This window comes from Ailuropoda melanoleuca, chromosome 9 (assembly GCF_002007445.2).
Source record: "Ailuropoda melanoleuca isolate Jingjing chromosome 9, ASM200744v2, whole genome shotgun sequence".
NCBI lineage: Eukaryota > Metazoa > Chordata > Mammalia > Carnivora > Ursidae > Ailuropoda > Ailuropoda melanoleuca.
The window spans coordinates 55,984,125-56,008,822 of NC_048226.1; the positions used below are offsets into that span (position 1 = coordinate 55,984,125).

Below are 24,698 nucleotides of genomic sequence, written 5' to 3' on the forward strand. Positions count from 1 at the left end.
AGCTTTTTTTAGGCACCTTAATCATGATCAAATAGTCCCTATTGACCTAATGCCATTAATGAAGTTAATAGATCTGCCTTAAAATCAGTTAGAGTGGTTTTGAAGGTTATCTGTTCACAAAAGTGCAGACAGTGGGGATTCTTCGACCCTTAAGTTTCTCATGCTCCACATATGCTTTGATTTGTGATAAGAACGTGACCTAGAAGACGGCACAGATTCGGGACTCTGAGAGTGGGGAGACGCCTTCCGCCTGAGGTTCCTGGATATGACCTTCTGAAGATTCTTCAGGGAAGACCCGGCAGCCCTGGTGATGACCCAGGGATGATCCAGGGCCTGCCCAGCTGACATGCGATGACTAGCCTCCAACATAAGCAGTTTGTCTATAAAGTCCTTTGCCAAGTGGGAAATATTTGGCCAAGGCTAGAAAGGAAAAATAAATAAAATAGAATAAAATAAATAAAATCAAAATACACAAACACACATAGAGTATCATCTTCTTAATTACATAGATGAACGCATATCAAACCCGAAAGACTTTTTCAAATAAGCAAGTTAAATACTATATCATTAAATATGTAGGGAACCTGAAAACCCACTTTCAAATGAGGCACAAAACAAACAAACATCTATTTGGTGAAAGGAAAAGACAAACACAAATTGTCTTCCAAACTCTCTGTTCAGTGAAGGAGAATTCCTTTCCAGAAATCTGTCCAGTGTGTGTCAATTAGCAATGTGAGTTCCCACATCACATTTGTGTGGGCTGGAAAGGAAAAGCAGCCATCAACCATGAAGTACACCAGCACCCAGTTAGTATTTACCACTCTCTGGTCATCTCATAGAGCTTCCATGACTCCAAGAATCAGCTAGAGTGGAAAGTGGGACAGATTGAGAAATCATCAACTTTCTCTGCCTTTGAAAGCTTACTCCAGACTTAGGAGTCCTCCATCTGCACAGCCCCCAGAAAGAAAGGGCAGGACGAAAAGGGCACCTGGGTGAAGACTCCTCCCCTGGTACATTTCCTCCACACACTCAGGGTCCGCATGGCCCCCCATCAGTTGGCTACAAGCGGGATTCTGCATGTAGCAGAGATACTGCAGGCTGCGATGTGTACAACCAGCTCTTCACTGTCTCAGGAATTTGTTCTCACGATATTTGCTGCTTTCGCACATACTTTAAGTACAATAACTGTAATTCATAGTGACTTTTGCGAGGATGCAGACGAGAGCTGTTGCTTTCCACTTGTGTTCTGCATTATCTACCAACACATATTATAGACCTAGTGTTGTATCCTTTGTCATCTACAAAGGAGAAACACTGAGAAAATTGCCAGTACATTTGCTGCATCTCAAACAACAATTTCTGCTCGACATGTGTTTTTAAAAAGTTGAATCTCCCAAGATAAGGAAATCCTTACAACCTATTGTCTTTGTCCTCGTGTGAGGAAAAATCAGACTCAATTCAGACATCACACTCTCCAATCTCTTAACACTCTATTAACCTAGAATTTGAATCAAAAGAAACCAGTAAAGGAATTGCTCTTTTTTTCCTTTAGCTTATTTAGGTAAATGAGATATGAGAAATATTTATCCCCAAAATAAAATGCATGAAATAAGTGAACACATTTGCCAAATACTCAAAGACAGGGAAAATAAAATGTAAACACTGCATGTCTAGACAAAGTACGTCAGTGGCTAACACTCACAATGGCATATCCTCTGCTTTGGCTAGACATCTATTTGGCTCTGAATCCAGACACATTTATCTAGGCTCAAGGTTAAATTAGATGTCTCCAATGGAACATTATAAGACAAGCAACTGAATCTTTCTGGAAAATATAAAATATATGTAGTGAGATTTATGGAGAGCTCATTAAGATGACCTCAAATAAGTATACACTTAAAACGCAGTTGCAGAAAATAAGGTAACATAGAAAGTTCTTCAGCCGAAGTGCATTATTCAAACACAGGTTAGAAATTACAGGATTCCTGAGCCATGAAGAACAACTGGAGAGTACCTAGGCATCAATTACATATTACACAGTTGAAAATGACAGGTGTAGAAAAAAATGTCAGAACTATTTTATTTTTATCTTCTTAATCAAAAATTTATTTTTGTCTATGTTGTATGAAGTATGAAATAAATAATATGCATATATGTATATATTCTATAAATGAATAAAAATTGAGTGTGCATGCTCACAATTTTTGGACTAATAGCGTTATATGACCAAAAACTATTTAGAGGGGCGTCTGGCTGACTCAGTCGGTAGAGTATGCAATTCTTGATCTCGGGGTTGTGAGTTTGAGTCCCACACTAAGCATACAGATTACTTAAAAAATAAAAAAACGATTTGGAGACCACACATTGAATCAAATTCATATCGTGGACCAACTCTCATTTGATGACATCATTCAGTCCCTTCACCAGTCTGGACATCCATCTTTCCATTTCCTCTCCTTGCCTTAAAAATTCCTATTTGGCTTTTCTCAGCATTCTCGAAGAGACACTGCCATCAGTCAGCCTGTTAACCCATCTTAATGTGGAAGAAGCCTGGGAGTGAGGCAAGTGGATCTGGACTATGCATGCTGCCCAGCCCTATACAGCTCTAAACACAGGGTCTCAGTTTCCTCATCAAAAAAATGTGGATCATATCTCTTTCACAAGATTGCTATTAGAACCAAATTAGATCAAGTATGTGAAAAATGGTTTTCAAAATATAAAATATCATGTAAGTTTTTGTTGCTCTTGTTCTTGTTACTATTAAATCATTATTTTACTCCTTCTTCAGTTCTTTTGTGGACACATCCACCTACTACATACAGAGAACTGGAAGAAGAAAATTATCCAAAACTTCTCGTACCGAGTCCACTTACTATTAGCATGACAAATGTGTGTCCTCAAAACAATGTTCTGCATTAAGAGGTAATGAATCAAATAAAAAGAAAGATAGCAAGACATACAAATGGCTAACAGACACATGAAAAGATGCTCAACATCACTCATCATCAGGGAAATGCAAATCAAAACTACAATGAGATATCACCTCACACCTGTCAGAATGGCTAAAATTAACAGCACAGGAAACAGCAGATGTTGGCAAGGATGTATAGAAAGGGAACCCCTCTTACACTGTTGGTGGGAATGCAAACTGGTGCAGCCACTCTGGAAAACAGTATGGAGTTTCCTCAAAAAGTTAAAAATAGAACTACCCTCCAATCCGGCAAATGCACTACTGGGTATTTACCCAAGGGATACAAAAATACTGATCCAAAAGGATACATGCATCCTGATGTTTATAGCAGCATTATCAAGAATAGCCAAATTATGGGGCGCCTGGGTGGCACAGCGGTTAAGCGTCTGCCTTCGGCTCAGGGCGTGATCCCAGCGTTATGGGATCGAGCCCCACATCAGGCTCCTCTGCTATGAGCCTGCTTCTTCCTCTCCCACTCCCCATGCTTGTGTTCCCTCTCTCGCTGGCTGTCTCTATCTATCTCTGTCGAATAAATAAATAAAATCTTTAAAAAAAAAAAAAGAATAGCCAAATTATGGAAAGAGCCCAAGTGTCCATCGACTGATGAATGGATAAAGAAGAGATAGTATATGTATACAATGGAATATTACTCAGTCATCAAAAAGAATAAAATCTTGCCATTTGCAATGATGTTGATGGAGCTAGAGTGTATTATGCTAAGCAAAACAAATCAGTCAAACAAAGACAAATATCATATAATTTCATTCATACGTGAAATTTAAGGAAAAAAACAGATGAACACCAGGGGAGAAAAAAGAGAGAGGCAAATCATAAAACAGACTCACCTATAGAGAACAAACTGAGGGTTGATGGAGGGAGGGGGATGGGCTAAATGGGTGATGAGCATTAAGGAGGGCACTTGTGACGAACGCTGGGTGTTATATGTAAATGATGTATCACTAAATTCTACTCCTGAAACTAAGATTACACTATATTTTAACTGGAATTTAAATAAAAACTTGAAACTACAAAAAAAAAAGAAAGGTAGCACTTTATTTTATTCTTAGGTCATTCAATTAATTTAGTGACAAGTAAATTGTAATATTTGCGAACAATTCAGTCCTTTTTATTCCCTTTGCTCTTTCTTCCTTTCCTCATCTGGTTCTTTGCCTATTTGTCTCTCCTCTACAATAGAAATTGGTCAAATGGTATAAAACAACAATAACAAAAAGAAGGTACAAAACTGAAATTTAATACTAGCAATTGCACTATTTACTCACTTTGAAAGAATAAAGGGAATTTAGAGGAATGGTATCTTATATTCTATTGAAGTCTCGATTCCTTCATCTTTAAACAGAGAAATAAGGAGTGATTTTAGTTTTTTGTTTTCCAACTTTTTGATGAATAATTTCAGCTGATAATTTCTCCTAATGTAGTTCCTTCACAGAAATGCCCATAGAGAATCAGTAGTAAAAGTCATTATTAGAATCTAGACACTACAAACACACACACACACACACACACACACACACACACAAGCACACACATAATATACACAGTTCCTAAAATTCTATATGCAACATCTCAAATTTTAAGGATTGTAATTAATGTTACAATTTGCTAAATATAGAGCTTACTGAAGTACAGGGTAAAAATTATTGATGGATTTAATTATGGAGTTTTCAGAAAGCTAGAAGTATGTATTTTTAAGTAGATGGATAAACCACCACTCAAATGAGTGCTGAGAGCACTCAAAGTAGCATTTATCTCCTTAAAAATAGCTTTTAGGGGCACGTGGCAGCTCTGTCAGAAGAGTATGTGACTCTTGCTCTCGGGGTGGTGAGGTAAGCCCCCCATTGGGTGTAGAGACTACTAAAAAATTAAATAAATAAATAATTTAGAAAATTTTTTAAATAGTAGTATTTATTAAAAACTTCTACTGGGGGCACCTGGGTGGCTCAGTTGGTTAAGTGTCCAATTCTTGGTTTCAGCTCAGGTCATGATCTCAGGGTCCTGGGATAAATCCCCTTGTAGGGCTCTGCACTCAGCGCAGTGTCTGCTGGAGATTATCTCCCTCTCCCTCTCCCCCTGCTCCTCCCCCTGCTCGCCCTCTCTCTTTAAAATAAATAAATCAAATCTTTAAAAAACAAAACAAAACTTCTACTGATGACAATTCTCTGACTAGCATTTCCCTTCCTTTGAACTTTAGTGAGGGCACTGGTAGGATTTCACTTAAGCTTTGCAATTAAATTATATGTAAATGTGCCCCAAAGTACCAATTAACTCTCCATAACTTTATTACTTTTAGACCAGGAAAATAACTCTTCCTCCTATCAGAAAGCAGGAGATTCTGTACATCATCTTTATGTTATAAATATTTAAAATTTAAAATGTTTTCTTCCCAATCTAAAAGCAGTCTTTAAATTGTTTTATCTTTGCCAAAGCTGAAACTGTTCAAAGACAGACCTAATTATGTCAGAATGTTTTATCATTGGGGCATTTGTAAACCCTGGGAAAAGTCAGAAGATATATATGAGTTTTTTACAGCTAACATCTAATTAAAAAATGGAAAAATAACCAATTAATCCTGTATCAGGCTCATAAAGAAAATATTTTTGTGAGTTAAGGGGTTCTTGATGTGAGAGAAATGCCACTTCCAGTTTTTCTTATAAGGAAAACATTGAAATTTAAAGAGGATTGGACAAAGCCTTATTTGTTTGAGCACCTAACATATTTCAAAGCACTCAACGTTAAAAAGAGATGTGTTCAATTTTCCTCAAAAAAATTAATAAATAAAAAGGAGGGGGCGCCTGGGTGGCACAGCGGTTAAGCGCCTGCCTTCGGCTCAGGGCGTGATCCCTGCGGCGTTATGGGATAGAGCCCCACATCAGGCTCCTCCGCTATGAGCCTGCTTCTTCCTCTCCCACTCCCCCTGCTTGTGTTCCCTCTCTCACTGGCTGTCTCTATCTCTGTCTAATAAATAAATAAAATCTTTAAAAATAAAAAAAGTAAAAGAAGAAGAAGAACGAACATAAGAGCAACAACAAACTGAATTGGCCTTTGAAACCTAAAGCAATGGTTGATATGTTCTTCCATATATAATGTATATTAGAACAAGTTCCTATTATAAACCTCATAAACCAGAACATAAACAATATAAGCATAACATTAAAATAAGATATTTCTCAGTTTGCAAAAACTTCACAAATAATTCTTTTCTCCTCAACTCCGTGAATTCTGTTGATGATATCAAGGTCAAAAAGTGCAACATAGGGGCACCTGGGTGGCTCGGTCATTAAGCGTCTGCCTTCGGCTCAGGGCGTGATCCCGGCGTTCTGGGATCGAGCCCCACATCAGGCTCCTCTGCTATGAGCCTGCTTCTTTCCTCTCCCACTCCCGCTGCTTGTGTTCCCTCCCTGGCTGGCTTTCTCTCTCTCTGTGTCAAATAAATAAATAAAAATATTTTTTAAAAGTGCAACATAATCAAGGAAACAGATAACTNATTCCTCTCTCTCTCTGTGTCAAATAAATAAATAAAAATATTTTTTAAAAGTGCAACATAATCAAGGAAACAGATAACTACCTTCCACTCTCATCACTACCCCTTATACCAAAGATAACATCTACGCAGCCAAAGTGAAATGCACATGGTTTCAATTCCAAGAAACACTCACTGTGATTGAGTTTAAGGGAAGAAGATATATACCTGTACAATTTAAGTCAGAGAAGAGATGAAGAAAGTGATGAGTAGAAAAGGAAGTACATTATGAGAGATTTTATAAACATTAAAATTATGTTCTGTAAAACTTCTAAAGTAAAAATATCACTTAAAAAGTTGAGCACCACATTTTTGTGAGCGTAAGCTTTTAAGAACTAAATCACAGGAATGGGAACCAAATTACAAGAAATTACGACCTAACTGAAATGTGGTTCATTTCATTATTGAAATTCTAGTCATGATGGAAAGAGAATAAAAGGGAATTAAAGAGCCAAATCTTCTGCTCTCCTTTCCCTTTTTCCTACTTCATAACCTGAATGGAAAAGAAATATAGCAAAGAAGAAATAAGAGAAATTAATGGAGATGAGGATACAGAAAGAAAATTGGGGTCATGTCTGGTGAGCAAAATCCATCAGATCTGTTACTTCTAAAGGAGTGCATCAATAAACTTTTTCCTACCAGTATGGCAATCATAGGTGAATCTCAGTACATTTTCTATCAATATCCATGTGGGATTTTTTTAATATCAGTGTTTATCTTTGCCAGCTGGCTAATATGGTTATAAGACTCATTTTATTATCGATTTTTTTCACGTCAAAGAAGATTACTGTGATATAGTGCAATATAATTAGACAATAATACATGATTTCCAACTCATTGGCAAGAGTGTGTAATTCATCACTAGCATTAAAATGTTAACACCTCACTTTTCTCACTATTACATTTAAAAGATGAAAAAGGTGTACTTGGCACTGTAAAAAATATATATCTATATCTAGTAACTTATTCAAGCAAAGTTCAAGCTTGCAGTCCCACTGTTTCCCACATCAATAGTAATAGTAACAGAAATAGCTAACATGTGTATAGTGCTATGTACTAATATGTGAAACTATTCTAAGCACTTGACATGTTTTAGCTCATTTGATCTTCATAACAACCCTGTTAGGTAAACACTATCATTATTTCTGTTTTACAAATGAAGAAACTGAGATGCAGAGAAATTAAGAAACATGCCCAAAGTTACACAGTTAGTAAATGGCAGAGCTGGGAATGGATCCAGCCAGCATTGCTCCAGACTGTGCCCTTAACCATGACACTACACTGCTTTACAAAATACCCACATAAATACATGCTCACCTTCACACGATTCTCTCAAGTTCTTATTTTTTACTACTACAAAACATAGTCCCTTTTATGTGCTTTTGCATATGCTGTTCTGTCTACTTGGAACGTGCCAATCTCCCTTTCAGAAACTCCTACCCTTCCTCCAAGACACAGCACAAATGTCCTCTCCTTCGTGAAATCTGACCCAAATTTCCTAAGCGGTAAGAGGCTGTCCTCCCTTGTTCCATGGACTTTGAGCTTTGTTCCTATATGTATCAGAGCACTTATATTTGAAGAGATACAAAAGAATACTTGGTTTCTCAGGCACCTGGGTGGCTTAAGCATTCGACTCTTGATTTCGGCTCAGATCATGATCTCAGGGGTGTGAGATCGAGCCCTGTGTTGGGCTCCATGCTCAGCAGGGAGTCTGCTTGAGATTCTCTGTCTCCCTCGGCCTCTCGCCCCTGTTCACTCTCTCTCTCATTCAAATAAATAAATAAGTTAAAAAAAAAAAACAAAGAAGAAGAAGAAGAAGGTCTGGTCTCTCAGACAAGACCACTTGATTCCTCAGAGCAGGGTCAGTGAGCATTTTCATGTGGGTATTCCCAGAGCTGAACATGATCCCTGGCCAGAGGAAGGCCTGACAAGAAGGAGGGTGGAGACCACACAAGGATGCTTTCCAACAGTCTCTGGGAGAAATGATGGATGAGTCTTTTACTTACTATCTCCAGCAAGAGCCCTGCCACCAAGCTGAAAACCCTCATGATGGTGTTGGTAATCAAGTAGATAAGTAAAGACCTCCCTCACACAGTAGACAGGATTTCTTTTTTTTTTTCTTTTCACCATGTGCTGTGTCTTTCTATCCTGGTTGTCTCTCAGGCATTGCAGCAAGCAACTGGAAAGGGGAACTCCTACCCCCACTCTGCAAAGCCCAGTGAATGGAGTAAATGTACCCTTCTAAACCACCCTAACATTCCAGAATGAATCTAACAAATTTAGCAACTGAAGGTATTAGTTATCTAAAATCCACCTTACTCCCCAAAGATACATATGTACTGATCTGAAGGGGCACCTGTACCCCAATGTTTGTAGCAGCAATGTCCCAATAGCCAAACTATGGAAAGAACCCAGATGTCCATCAACAGATGAATGGATAAAGAAGATATGGTGTATATATATATATATACACATATATATATATACACACACACACACACATTTGCAATGACATGGATGGAACTAGAGGGTATTATGCTGAGCGAAATAAGTCAATCAGAGAAAGACAATTATCATATGATCTCACTAATATGTGGAATTTAAGAAACAAAGTAGAGGGTCATAGGGGAAAAGAGAAAAAAACAAAACAAGATGAAATCAGAGAGGTAGACAAATGATAAGAGCCCCTTAATCATAGGAAACAAACTAAGGGTTGCTGGGGGGTGGAGGGATGGGGTAACTGGGTGATGGACATTCAGGAGGGCACATGATGTAATGAGCACTGGGTATTATATAAGGCTGATGAATCACTGACCTCTACCTCTGAAACAAATAGTACATTATATGTTAATTAATCGAATTTAAATTAAAAAATAAAATAAAAATTAAAAATAAATAAATAAAATCCACCTTACTATAAATTAAAATTTGTATTCTATGCTCAATGCAGTTATAGTTGAGATACATTTACTCATGCAGTTATAAATCAGAATCTCTTAATAATTTTTAAAAAGCAATTATTTTTACTAAATGCATTCTCTATGCTTAACTCTTCAGGAGATCTTATTGGACCAAAGGGGGGAAATATGGTATAGTCCCAACCTTCAAAGAACCAACAATGTCTTAGAAAGAAGACATATAGATTAAATATCAAAACATAAGCAATTTCGGGGTGCCTAAGTGGCTCGGTAGTTAAGCATCTGCCTTCGGCTCAGGGCGTGATCCTGGAGTCCTGGGATCGAGCTCCTCCACTGGGAGCCTGCTTCTTCCTCTCCCACTCCCCCTGCCTGTGTTCCCTCTCTCGCTGGCTGTCTCTCTCTCTGTCAAATGAATAAATAAAATCTTTAAAAAAAAAAAAACATAAGAAATTTATTATAATCCTAAACACTATTCAGAAAAAGGAAAAAATAACACTAGTGGAATGGTCATCAAAGCTCCATGAAAAGGAATATATTTCACATCAAAATCAAGAAGAATTAAACATTAATATTATAGCCAATTTTTTGCTTATATATGGATGGAGTCAGAGTATATATCAGCAAGGTGTCTACAAAATACTTGGTATAAATATTAAACACATCATTTATCTTCATCATAAGAGACACAACACTTTAATCTCTGGAATTTGTCCTATTTATTGCAATTCTCCACCTGACATCTAGAGAAAAGAAGTGATTCACACAATGTGTCATACTTGGAATTTTTGTCATNGAATAAATAAAATCTTTTAAAAAAAAAACATAAGAAATTTATTATAATCCTAAACACTATTCAGAAAAAGGAAAAAATAACACTAGTGGAATGGTCATCAAAGCTCCATGAAAAGGAATATATTTCACATCAAAATCAAGAAGAATTAAACATTAATATTATAGCCAATTTTTTGCTTATATATGGATGGAGTCAGAGTATATATCAGCAAGGTGTCTACAAAATACTTGGTATAAATATTAAACACATCATTTATCTTCATCATAAGAGACACAACACTTTAATCTCTGGAATTTGTCCTATTTATTGCAATTCTCCACCTGACATCTAGAGAAAAGAAGTGATTCACACAATGTGTCATACTTGGAATTTTTGTCATAGACAAAAGGACTTTATAAAACAACCCACACTGAGATCCCTGGGTGGATCAGTCTGTTAAGCATCTGCGTTCAGCTCAGGTCATAATCCCAGGTCCTGAGATCAGAGTCCTGCACTGGGCTCCTTGCTCAGTGGGAGCCTGCTTCCCTCTCTGCCTGTCACTCCCCCTGCTTGTGCTCATTCTCTGACAAATAAATAAATAAAATATTTTTTAAAAATTTAAAATAAAAAACAACCCACATTTCCACATTTATTATCTTACAGTTCTGCAAGTCAAAATGGGTCTTAAAACCTAAAATCAAGGTATCAGCAGAGCTGCTCCAGGGGAGAGTTCCTTCCTTGCCTTTTCCCGTTTCTAGAGACTGCACACATTCCCTGGTGCATGACCCCTTCATCACATCTCCTCTACCTTTGACCCTCCCACCTTCCTACTGTAAGGACCCTTGTGATCACATTGAGTTCACCCACATAATCCAGGGTATTCTCCCCATCTCAAGATCCTTAATTTAGTCACATCTGCAAATTCTTTTTTGCCACATAAAATGGCACATCTACAGATTCTGGGTATTAGAGTAGGGACATCTTTGGGGAGTTATTATTCTGTCTACCACACCTATACTTCCAGAATTGATGGTCACTCTCATATTTAAATAAAATTGGTGCATTTAAAAATTACTATGCTTGTTGATAAATGGTAGGTGTACAATAATATGACAGAGAAAACATGATGATATGCTTTTCTAAGTCTATCAATCTGTTTTTCCTTGATATTATAGAATGAATGTTTGTGTCCCTCTGAAATTCACACATTGAAACCCTAATCTCTAGTATTGTTATATTTAGAGATGAGGCCTCCAAGGAGGTAATTAAAGTTTTACATGAGGTCATAAGGGTGGGGTCCTGATCTGATAGGATTAGTGGCCTTTTAAGAAGAGACACCAGAGTTCCCTCCCTCTCTCCCTCTCTGCTTCTCCCTACGCCATCTCTCTGGCCACACACACAAAGAAGAGGTCACGTGAGCACCCCATGAGAGGCAGCTGCCTACAAGCCAAGAGAAGAGGCCTCATAATGAAACCTACCTTGTTGGCATCTTGGGCTTGGACTTCTCAGCCCCTAGAACTGTGAGAAATAAGTTTCTATTGTTTAAGTCATCCAGTCTGTGGTATTTTGTTACGGCAGCTTGAGATGACTAAGACACTTGGTAATGTTATAAGAGAATGTGAATATGATGGACATGGGTGCCTGACAAACACAGGAAAGAAAGCCAAGGGGATATAAACCCAGTATTACAAGCAGCCACAATCCTACTCTGTGTTGCATGTTGTCCGAAGCTACAAAGAGGCATTTCCTCAAGAAGTAGAGAGTGCCACCATGGAGACAATGTCAGTGCCCCTGAGCCCATTTTTTCTATATGTACACCCCCGCCTTCCTTTGGAGTGCTTTCCTTCTAAAAACCAACACCTTGTTGTTGTTGTTTTTCCTCAGTGACCAGCCTGGGGCTCCTGGAGCCACTTGTCTTTGGTCCCCAGAGAATGTAAAAATTTACCACTAGCTCCCCACCACCATCACCCCTATTGGCTAACAGAGAGCGGTAGGTGTGAAAACCCAGTTAGCCTGCCTCAGGTTGGAAGAATGCTGAAGAAGTCTTCCCTGCAAGATGAGGCTGACCCTTATGGCTCTGGCCTCCTCATCTTCTCTCCCCTCTTTGTCCCACTCCCTTAGCTGTCTTCTTGGGAGTCTTCCCTACTTAGTCACTTGAACATGAATTGTCTTCTCAGGTGTTTCTTAGCTTTTTGGGGAATCCAACCCTAGAAACCCTCTGAATTAAATCTGACAAAAGGACTTTTTAAACAATATATTGCTTATTATTTTTGCACATTAAAAAAGTAATAGTGATATCTAGTCTAAACATGGCCCAATAAACTACACCCCCAGTAATCAGACTGTATGTGGTCTCTTTCCACATTGAATATGGGCTAGCCTAAGACTCACAGAACTTACAATAGAATGAGGCAGAGGTAATGTTGTGTCATTTCCAAGCCCAGGCTTGAAAAGCACTGGCAACTTCCACTGTCTCCCTCTTGGAATACTCCTTTTTGGAAGGCCGAAACTACCATGTAAAGAGTCTGACTACCCTGCTGGGAAGATGCCATGGAGAATCCCCCATGAAGAGAAGGCCGTATGAAGCATTGAGAGAGGAAGGTGAATAAGGCCTCATGGTTCTAGTGACCTAGCTGACCCCAGATTTCCCGCCATCCCCACTACGATGTCAGACATTTGAGGGACCATCATGGACATTCCATCCTAGTCAAGCCCCCATGACGGCAGTTCCTCCCAACATCATGTAGAACAGAAGAGTCACTGAGCTATAACCAAAACAGAAATATGTATTTTTTGTAAACAAAAGAACAGCAGAAACAGAAAGATATCAAATTATAAAGAAAAAAATCCAAAACAAGCCATAATCCCCAAACCGGGAATAAGTTCTGTTAACATACTGTATTTCTTTTAAGCCTTTTTTCTATGAATTCATTTTTCCACATGATCGTGATCATGCTGTATACAGTTTGCATTCCGCCTTTTTCTTTTCACTTGGTAGCATGCTGTGAACATTTTCCAACGTCCGTGCAGTTTTTAAGCATTCATAATTTAGGGACTATCATACTCTATCATATGGATGTCCCATAATTTATTCAAACTTTCTTTTAGGGTTTTTTTCAATTTTCCACTTCTATAACTATAGCTCACATGAGCATCTTTATACTGAAAACTTCGCTGCATCTGGTATTATTTCCTTAGATTATTAGAAGTGGAATTACCAGATCAAAATTTAAAAACTTCCAGAAGTTCTAGATGCATACTTTCAAACTGCATCCCAAGAAATCTGTAAAATTTGCCCTCTACCAGCAGTGAATGAGATGGTTGATCTCTTAGTACTCTTTTTTTTTTTTTTTAAGATTTTATTTAGTTGACAGAGACAGAGACAGCCAGCGAGAGAGGGAACACAAGCAGGGGGAGTGGGAGAGGAAGAAGCAGGCTCATAGCAGAAGAGCCTGATGTGGGGCTCGATCCCACAACGCCGGGATCATGCCCTGAGCCGAAGGCAGACGCTTAACCGCTGTGCCACCCAGGCGCCCCTCTTAGTACTCTTAACAGCAATGAGTAGAGTTGAACTGGGTTTTTTTTTTTCTTTATTGATTTGAAAAATTAAAAAAAAAAGACTTTGTTTTCATTTGTATTTTTTGCTTATTAGTGAGGCTGGACATCTTTTAAACTTTAAATAATCAATGGTATCATATTTTCTGTGAATTGTCCCCATCTTTTCCTACTTTCCCATGTAAGTCTTAGTTCTCAATTACCAGTTTGGATGAGTTTTTTAAAAATGTACACATGTACAATAAAATATTAAAGCTTTGTCAAAGAATAGAAAATATATTAAAATTAGTTGTTTAGCTTTTGATTTTTGCTTAAGATGATATACATATAGATGTTATGCCTTAAGTAGATAAAAATCAAACTATCAATATTTTTCTTCATGAGAAAAAGAACCCTTTCATAGTTAAACATATATTTGATCACTTGCTGAACCTGAAATGGATTTCCCCTTTTGTCAGGCTTCCTACACACAAGCACTGGCAACTTTCCTTCTCTACCCAAAAACAAGAAGTGAACACATTCAGAAACACTGGGAGTTCCAAGTTTAAGCGTGGATAAATATTTTACACAAGCTATGAGATTAAACATTTCACTGAGGAAACACTGTATTACAAAAAAGGCTTGGATCACCTAGATTGAAGGCAGAAAATCTCACCAAACACCCAAGTGTCATGCCGAGCCTCTGAGTACACATTAGTCCTCTCAGCTGATGAAAGAAAAACTACAAACTCACTTACCTACTTAATTATCAATGTCATGTGCTAACCACAGAGAAGTCAGTAATCCAGGCCCTTGCTACCTAGAGACCAATGGCTCTCAGCCAGGGGTGATTCTGCCCTGCAGGGGACATTTAACAATGTCTGGAGACAATTTTTGTTGTCACAACTTGAGGAAGGTGTTGAATCTAACGTGTTTACTAGATGTCCAGTACCTGCCAGTATCTACCAGTAGCATATGGAGGGTGGAGTAGAGGCCAAGCGTGCTGCTAAACGTCCTGCAAGGCACAGGACAGCCCCACTCCCATCCCCTTCCTCCCCACGCCCCATAAAGAATCATCCAGCCCTGTCTCTCCTGCCCCCCAACACAACCTCGCTGTGTGACTCTGGGCATGCCACGTACCCTCCAGGACTTGAGAGTAATAAATTAATAAATCCCGTTTTTGTTCAAAGTTAAAAAAAAAAAAAAAAGAGGAAGAAGAAGAATCATCCAGCCCTTAATGTCAATAGTGCTGAGGTTGAGAAACTACACTAAGCTAACTCAATAGGAGTAAAATTATTTCTTACCTCTTCTGTATAATTATATCTGCCCTTCAGAATCTTCCTGTAAAGTCTTGTATGGCTTTCATCATCAAAAGGCAGGACTCCGCTAAGTAAAACATATGTGATTACGCCAAGAGCCCACATGTCCACTGCACTGGTATAAGGTTTCCTTAGCAAGATCTCGGGGGCTATGTACTCTGGGGTCCCACAAAGTGTCCTCATTGTCCAGTCTCCACGTTTGTTCCCAGAGTGTGCCAAACCAAAATCTGTGATTAAAATTTTCGACTCAGCACCTGGATGATAATATAAGAGATTTTCAGGCTTTAGGTCCCTGTGGGTTATTCGCAATGCATGCAGATACCTGATGCCATCAGCAACCATCTGCAGAATTCTGACAGCGTCCTGCTCTGTAAAGGATCCCTGAGTCATGAGTCGGTCAAAGAGCTCTCCTCCCGTAGCCAGCTCCATCACCATGTAAACTCGATCCTGGGCCTCAAAGATCTCCACGAGCTGAACAATGTAGCGGTGGCTAACCCGCCTCAGGATGGTGAGCTCGGATTCACACGCTTCCCGGCCTTCCCTCACTCTGGTTTCCATCACTTTCATTGCAAAAGGTTTCTTGGTGGTCTTCTGCTCCACCCTGACAACCTTGCTGAAACTTCCTGTCCCAATAAGAGCCTTGATGTCGTATCTATCGGGAAGAAAAGCCAAATCTGTTATCCTCTGAACTGAAGATTCTTAAAATTATCTAAGTTGGGGTTTTATATCATCTCTTTTTATCTTTACATCCCCCATCCAATTCCCTTGCTTGTTGTTGCTTAATTGTGTTTATTTTTGAAAGCCTCCCCAGATTCTTCTTTAAAATGGAGGTAAGTGACATAAAAGTAATTAGTTGGTGGCAAGATGACTGTTAAGACAACAGTCTTAATAACAGCAGCTACCATTTATTACACATTTATTGTGTGCCAGAAAATTTATTTTTTGAAAAAATTCTTCTTGCAATATCCTTATTGGCTAACATAATGCTATCACCCTTTTTCAGATAAGGAAATTAAGAATCACAAAAGTTAAGTGATTTCCCAAGGCCACACAGATTGTAGTTGAAATGGATAGGATTTAAATCCAACCCCTTCAAATGCATTTCACCTAGTGAGCACACATGCCCCACCTCATGCCCGGACAGCACCCTGATAGATGAACACTGATAAAGTAAACACATCTGGTGCAGATGGTGATACAGCCACAGTTTCCTCCCAGCTAACGCCCCGCACTTGCAATTTCTACACAAGAAACAGAATTTTAACATGGCATACATGTTAATGCATAAAGTTATATTCTCTCTCTCTCTCTCTTTCTCTCTTTCTCTCTTTCTCTGGGAAAGGCCAAGAAGTCAACTAGGATTTCAAAGCCTGGCGATCTTAAACTTGAATTATCTGTGTAAACTTAGTCTATGTCAATTTAAGAATTCTATCAAGTTTAAACCTCTATTTAAGAAATGTTGAGAAGGTGCTCCACTTAGAATCATGGTTTTACAGCTGTTAAGAATATTAGAGAATGACTTAATCCAACCCCTCATTTTACAAATGAAGAAATTTGAAGATCAGGTTAGCAGATTGGTTGTTTAAGTTCTAGAGTGAGGATGAGAACCCAGGTTGCCTTACTTTTATTGTAATTTGCTGCTCTTCCAAATTATTAAAACTTCTACCAGGAAAGGACGCCTGCGGATGGAATGTGCTCACTGAGTATGTAGGGAAAGGTAATGCTTTCAATTGCATACTCAGTAACAGATTCAAATGCAAATGTCAATCTGGGCTCTAAATAGCCTTCTTTTTGCTGAGTTTATTCTTCCAGTAATTGTCCCCGTACCTATCTGTTCCTTGTACTCCTGTGCTTCCTGAAGAAAAATGGCACTTGGCTGTACCAGCTTACAGAAATCAGCTTTGTTCTCTGCAGTGCATTTAATTTTCTGGCCAATTACTTTATCAAAACATATAGCAATTTACTCATCTTAAATAGATTCTGTCACCTCTTCTCTTCCCAACTTTGCTTTTTTATTCACATGCACTTTCAGGTTGATTTTTAAGATAATCACAGGCATTTCAAACTCTATTGCTTTGCAGACCAACCAAAATTTACATTTACCTCTAATGTGGTTGAAAGCACTTTGCAAATACTTATTTATCACTATGCCTTCAAAACTGCAGGCAAATTCATTTGCTCACGGAATTAATCATCAGATATCAGATGATTTACCATCTCTGAGGAACTATACTCTTTTGTTTAAAGAAAAGGAGCTTTATTCAATACTGCTAAGGGGCTTTCATATACCAAATACTTGAAAAAAAAAATGCTAGTAATTTGGCAGTGAAGGGAACAGTAGGCTTTAAGCCAAAATGTAGAGTAGTGGAAATAAATGGCTTCAGATTGAATAACAAATGTCCCATAACAAATTCCTGTAACTGCAGCCTTGCTTGTGAGCCCTTGATGGCCATGGATGGTGACTATTTTTATGACTTGAGTGGCTATATCTTCTGCAGTGCCTGGCACAGAGGGTACAGCAATAAATGTTGAAAGAAAGAATCATTCATTGAATACATATTATTTCCAAATGATCGCATATATTCTGAAAACATTAAGGATCGAATCAAGCATGGGAGAAGGTATTTACAAGGCCATTCCATTTCTTACCCTTCCACTCCTCCACTCCTCCCCACCACCCAACAGAACAGCCTCAAAGTTAATTTTGTAGGTGGAGCAATTTTGCATCATCCTCGAAACTGAAATGATTACTTTCACTTCAGCTGCTACAAACTGGGAATTTTTTGAATATGTATTAAAAAATGAAACCCAGAAACAATAATACTATCACAACCTATTTGATAGAAGCAATTGAGAAAGTGCATAGAGTCAGATTTAAATTCTATCGTCTCTATTCTGCAAGAGTTATAAGTGGAATCACAATGCAGAAGAAAGACAACTGTATTCTAGACTCAATTCTGCCACTAACTTGGACAAATCACTTAATCTTTTGGGGCTTAACTCCTCATCAGGTAAAGAGCCTTGAGTTAGTCACTAGAGCCCTTACAATGTTGCGACCCTCCATCTCTATGACCCCTTCACACTCTGAAGGACTGGGACTACCCTGCAGGTGGAGGTTATGCGAGTGGGTAAGACTGGCCCACAGCAGCCTCATTCCTCTGGCTACAGATGACCGAGACGCCATCTAACCAATTCAGGCATGATAAGATCCCATGTCCTTCTGATTCAAATTCCATTGGATCAGTGAACTTGGTGTCTGAGCTTAGCAGCTACTGGACTAATCCACAAGGTTTCCTTGTATTAGAAGTTCCCAAGTAGGCCAGGAAGTGGCTCTGCATAGACTCTGTTCACAGCACTGCAATGAGTGAGCATACAATTAGAGGGCTAGAAATGTCCCTGAGAAGCCAGACAAGCCACATACCACTGTATCCCACCAAGCTCTGCAGAGTGGAAGACGATTTCAGGATTTTCTTCCTCTATATGTCCAACATGGTACACTCTGAAGAAGTTATTTTTCAGGTCCAGCCAACCTGTCATCCTTGCTCATTTCTTGCAGGGAGTCAGCTAGGTCTTATGGTGCCTTATGAAGACAATACTAAACACTGCACTAATATCTCAATGAAGACTTGTGTCATGCACTGCGCACCACAATTTGCGTACATTACTTTAGTTATCCTCACAACATTCATATGGGGTAGATATTATTATTATCCCCACTTTACTGAGGCAAAAACTGAAGAAGGAGCAAGGCTAAGGAACATTCTCAATCACACATGATAAAAGACACAAGAGTGGATCTCAAGCCTTGCTGATACAAAGACTTGTTTCTATTCCATGATTTATGGTCTCCTTTTCCAGAATGTGGTAAAGATCCTTCACAAACAGGCCTTTCTGGACCCAGCCCCAGCACATTTGTGGCAAGGCCCCCCCCCCATCAGCCCTGCAAGGGTTAGGAGGCCTTCCTCCTTCCCCAGCTCTGAGGTCAGGGATTCCCTCCCTTTCCTTGCTCCTGTTCCTCCTCTACTTTCAGTCTGGAATTTTTCCAATCCTCTGCCCTCCCTGCTCAGAGGTGCCAAAGAGAATTTGCCCTGACACTTTAACGTTAAAAACAGTGAAGACTTTATTCCAGACTATTACCACTGGAGTCACAACTATTGCAGTAGGGGAGAGAGACTGACTTCAACTCTGTTGAAACAAAAGGCAAGAGTGTTTTCAACACTGGGCAGGCAAGCTAGTAGAAAAGTCCTAGAGGACCTTAGTGGGGTGGGGGTGGGGGGTGTCCCCGTGACTGGGCCACCTGTGTTTGCTAATTGGTGCTTACTGAAGTTGGGCTCCTGCCTTCCCACAGAGACTGGGAGAAAGTGGCCTCCTGATGACACTTCAAAGGGATGGCACTTCTGTCCCTGAGAAAGGCATTCTTGGGTTCTGGAAGACTTAACATATCAAAGAGGCAGAGAAAGAATTTAGGGACCTCAGGGGCCTGTCATCTGAAAGAAGGCTGTCTAAGGTTTAATCAAGCTGAGGGGAACGTTAAGGCCATCTTGATGGGTGCCTGGTTTATCTTCCTCAACGCAGTCCCAGGCCAGCCCCTCTGCCAGTGCTTCCCCTGGCGCTTTACCTGGCAAGGACCCGGGCGTCGAACCTGGCGCGGAAGCGGGCCACCTGCATCCTCCGAGCCGCCTCGGCCACCGCCTCGGGCCCGGGACCTACGTCTCTGGAGCTGCCCTGGCCTTGACCCTCCTGCTTGACCCGGGCTAGCACAAGTGGCTCTGGGACCACCTTCGTGCTCGCGCCGCAGCCCATGCCTCTCGCGCTCGGGGGAGGCCGGGAGCTCTAGGTGGGGCTGCGCGTTTATCCCCAGAGCAGTCGAGCGGGGGCGGGACAGGTCCGCCCCCAGGGCCGGCTTGGAAAGAAACCCCCGCTGTGGGTCTTTGTTAGGAAAATAACTTTCAAGACGTCCCGCAGCCCTGAGGCCGCCTTGATGGTTACTGATCACTTATCTGTATGTAACGTTTGACTTGGTAAAAGCAAGGGGGACAGGAGCCTCGGCTTAATTCTCTGGGCCTCAGTTTTCTCATCTGAAAAGTGAAGATGTGAACATAAAAAATTATGAGTCAATAAAGGATATCATCTCTGTAAAGGATCTTTATGTCTCCAAAGCTGAGCTCATATCCAGATGACATGAACATTAAATATATATATATGTTTTAAACTCTAAGAGCTTATACTATTTAAAGTATGTAATATTATTGTACTCTATTGCATTAATTAAACACACTAGTCTGTTTCTGGTACTCCACTAACTCTCCTACAGCTGGAAGAGCCTTGCCTCTGGATGATTCACCTGAAATAGAAAGACTGGGAGAGGTGTGCCTGGGTGGCTCAGTCGGGTAAGGGTCTGCCTTCTGCTCAGGTCATGATCCCAGGGTCCTGGGATCCAGCCCCACATCAAGCCCCCTGCTTGGCAGGGAGTCTGCTTCTCCCTCTGCCTTTCCCCTTGGCTTGTGCTCTTCTCTCGCTCTTTATCTCACCCTCTCTTTCAAATAAATAAATAAAACCCTTTTAAAAAATTAAAAAAAAAAAAAAGACTGGGAGAAAACCAGATGTCTAGAACCCAGCTTAACAGGCTATGCAGTTACAAGAATAAAATATGTAAAAAAAATAAGAAGAAAGAAGAAGAAGAAGAAAATAATAATAAGAAAATTACATAATCTCTCTTTCTATTATATAGAGATTGTGTAATCTTATCAGATAATATATATCATTATTACATTAATTATAATTATACATATATAATCTTGTGTTTTATATATTTCATCTTTGCATTCACCGTATCCATATATGCCTGAATATGCATATTTTATATCTGATAAATATTTCTTTTTGATAAGTTGTATTTTATGTATTGATTAGATATCAATATATTGATTATATATAATTTACATTGCTAAATTTTAAGTAAATGATGTGTGGAAAGTGAAATTCCATCAAGACCAAGTAAATCAAGATTAGGCGCCCTATCAAGTTGCAGAAGCAGAACTGGAGGCCAGTCTGGAAGCGTCCAGAGTGTGTGCTTTCAGTTGTGCCATTTCCTTTATAATTTCATTTAATTCTTGGTTTGATTTAACGCAATACCTGTGATGAGTCAATTAGTCATGGATTTGCCCAGAAGAACTGTATTTTGAAGGAAAATTTGAAATAGGACTTGGGGGGTCGCTGAGAGAAAAATGAGCCTATCCTGCAAAGGGAGCTGAATTACCAAGTAATGAGCTTTTCCTGATAAAGAACCCCCAGAATCCTCGGAGTGCTAGGAACAAAGAGAGGAGATTGGTTTTAAGCAGGTTGCAAGCTGGTGCTGGTGTCTCAAGCTTTTGAAATAATTCACAGAGTGAACAATATAAAGCAAAATGGAAAAGAAAAAAAGGCTGGGGGGGGGACACAAAGGGACAGAAGTAAACTGTCAAGGTGCTGCTCAAAGAACAATGTTTGTTACTCAGAGAGTCCTAGTGTATGGGTGGTTTAGATACGTGTGGCCCAGCAACTGGGACGCATGCCCTCTAAATCCTGAGCCTGGGCAGCAGGGAAGGCATCCAGGAGTTAGGAGGCAGCCCTTCTGTGTGTCTGGGTCCCCCAGGCTTCACAGAGCTCTGGTGTCCTGGCCACAGCTGGCTGCACAGCAGGAAAAGCTTTGTCAAGAGCCTCTCACTCAGCCTGAACCACATTCCTTGAAAATTGGCTAATACAGTCACTGATTTTAAAGCCTTTCAAAATGAAAACAGTTAATAGAAACCATTGATTCGTTCTCTTTGGGGAAAGCACCAACTATTAACTAGAAGTGTTACTGGTAAAATAAATCTCGTGCCTGGAGAAAAAATTAACTATTTAATGCATTCACACTGTTACTTTTAAAGCTTTCACCAAGTTTTGAAATGTTGAAGTGTCAAAGTCACATTGTAAGTATGTTCTTTTAGCCCAAGTAACCCTCGAGACAGGGTGATACCTAGAGTAACGTGTTGGGTAATACCTTACCTACTACACAATCTCCTATGTGTATTACTCTTTATTGTGCATAATTGCTTCATTATTTGGGAGACCTCTCAAACATTGCTTGGGATACATGCTATTTATACATGAATTAACTATTTATAGTTATTTAAATTACATATTTTATCTTAGTTGAAGTAATAAAATTGTTAAAATGAGCTTTAGACTTAAGGCCAGTTTTAAATGAATTTTTATTTTTATATCAAGTGTTTCACACCTATGAGTGGCTCCCTATAACACTCATACCAGCTGAATAAGTGGAAATGGTGTTTAGCATCTGGTTCTGGGCTAAACTTTACTCCAGTGGTGTTTTCTGAAGAGTGTTAAATGAATTGAACCTCCAGCTTCCGAAGAAAAAAATCTTAGCTCATTCTCAACTTCCCTTCATTGCCCAAAAGTCACAAATTCTTATGAAATGGTCAGCCATAACATTCATAACAATATGCAATATATTGCTCCAATCATTGTGCCAGGTTCCATCCTATAACTAGTTTTTTAAAAATCAGAGTTAGAGGGGCGCCTGGGTGCCTCAGTTGTTAAGCGCCTGCCTTCAGCTCAGGTCATGATCCCAGGGTCCTGGGATTGAGCCCCGCATTGGGCTCCCTCCTCAGCAGGAAGCCTGCTTCTCCCTCTCCCACTCCCCCTGCTTGTGTTCCCTCTCTTGCTGCCTCTCTCTCTGTCAAATATATAAATAAAATCTTTAAAAAAAAAATCAGAGTTAGAAGTTAAATCCTGAAAAATGGGGATAAATCCTAAAAACTGTTCTGGGGAGTANTATAAATAAAATCTTTAAAAAAAAAATCAGAGTTAGAAGTTAAATCCTGAAAAATGGGGATAAATCCTAAAAACTGTTCTGGGGAGTACAGATTCTGAACTCATAGAAACTTCCTAAAATAACCCTCTGGCTTATATTTCATAAATAGATTTATGTAACTTGACCCGTGAGAGCTATACCCCAGGAGTTACAATCCAGCTCTTAAAGAGTAGTCCACTGAGAGCATGGAAGGAATTATGCCAAATCAAAACCCATTAAAGACCCAGATTATCATTTAGAGAGAATTTATTTAACTCTTACATGAGCAAGATTGGTGGAAACCATGAAAAAAAAATTATAAACATTTTGTATTCTAGTCTATTGTCAATCTTCAGGACATTTCAGTAAAGGAGAGCAAAACAAGAAATTAGGGATATTGCAAGGAGCAAAACACTGGGAATCTCTACAATTTTATACCCTCCTGAATCTTAAAAACAATATCTATATATATATAAAACAATATATAAAAACAAAAGGCATTTTAAACAGATAACATGAAGAATTTGTTTCATTTAGAATTAGATCCTCCTGGAATAGCTGCAATTTGGTTGTGGTGGTTTCTCAAGTCTTACTTCTCTTTAGAGCCTTCCTGCTGGGATCCATTTTCCCTCAAGTGATCTCACGCCTGAAACATCAGTTTGAAGGTGTTCATCTGATTGACTTCCTTTTCCCCAAGGTGTAGGATTTGTGTTGGTAATGACAACTCGCATGGGGCTCTTTTAAGCCAATTTCAGACACAGCGATGCGACTGCATGATGGCAAGAGCGCAAAGCTGCTCACTGAGCTTTGTTCCCATGAGCAAATAATAAGAGTCTCGAAGTAGGATGCCTTTGTGGGAAAGTCAGAGCTGGGAGAAACTTTCCTGCTTCCCTTGGCAGACCCTTTCTCACTCTCATGACACCTTACCAAAAAAGAAAAGAAGAAAAAAAAGACCATAATCCGGACAAGTCAGGAGAAATTTTCAATGACTGAAAATGTTTTTCCTTCACTATAGTAATGAATTATTCATGCTAACTTGCATATCTCTGCATTTGGTACTTAGCTTTTGTAGAATTTCGAATTTTAAACATTCTTTATCTTATAATTACAAAAAAGAAGGCAAATTATTAGTATATATAGTATTATACTGTAGGTAAGAGCTCTTCCACCCAAGTAAAAACACAAATTTCACCTTTTTTATAGTAGTGAACCAAAGAGGCGGACAACCATCATGGTGAATGAAGTTTCCCTGTTTTAGTGCATCAGCTGAAGTGGGGAAGTCTTTCACTCTTCTGACTGAGTTGCCTAAAGAAATTCTGTCTTTTCAAGGTGGCAATTTGAATCCAAAGTCTTTAAAAAATGATGGTTAGAAATGTTGAGTTACATCGAAAAATATTACAATATGTCGGTGGGCAGAAAAAAAGAAAGCCCTATATGGTGTGATCTCATTTTTAAACTCACTAATGAGATAAATTCCTGTGGCGAGGACGGAAGCCTCTGGCTGATCAACAGTAAGGAATTAGGCCTGCTGACAACCATGTGAGCGAACTTGGGAACAGATTCTCCAACCCCCACTGAGCCTTGAGATGGCTAGAGCCCCAGCCTACAGCCTAAGGCCACCTCCTGAGAGCTTGGCTCAGAAAATAGAACTCCCACGTTCAAGTCCCAGTGACACTCTCTACCAGCTCTGTGACCTTAGGAAGGTTACTTAAACTTTGAGGCACCCCCCGCAATTTTTCTCATCTAGGAACCTGAAATAATAAAAATATAAATGTCATAGGGTTGTTGTGAATAACTTAATTCATGTAA

The 24,698-nt window shown here is 39.4% G+C and overlaps 1 protein-coding gene across 1 annotated transcript; it reads right to left on the reverse strand.

Moving 5' to 3' along the window:
- Positions 1 to 114: 114 nt before the first annotated feature.
- On the reverse strand, positions 115 to 19,855 carry PSKH2 (protein serine kinase H2). The gene is made up of 3 exons (XM_002916894.4): positions 19,671 to 19,855; positions 15,038 to 15,704; positions 115 to 420 (listed from the first exon to the last, which is right to left on the reverse strand). The coding sequence occupies exons 1-3, from the start codon at positions 19,853 to 19,855 to the stop codon at positions 115 to 117; spliced, it is 1,158 nt and encodes a 385-aa protein (XP_002916940.1).
- Positions 19,856 to 24,698: the final 4,843 nt, after the last annotated feature.

Bases quoted from the DNA above. Each gene is read 5' to 3' on its own strand.
- PSKH2 (XM_002916894.4), bottom strand. From the start codon at position 19,855: ATGGGCTGCGGCGCGAGCACGAAGGTGGTCCCAGAGCCACTTGTGCTA. The intron at 15,705-19,670 runs GTAAAGCGCCAG...TCTTCCCGATAG, and splicing joins GACGCCCGGGTCCTTGCCAG to ATACGACATCAAGGCTCTTA. The intron at 421-15,037 runs GTAAGAAATAAT...TTTCCTTTCTAG, and splicing joins GATATAATTATACAGAAGAG to CCTTGGCCAAATATTTCCCA.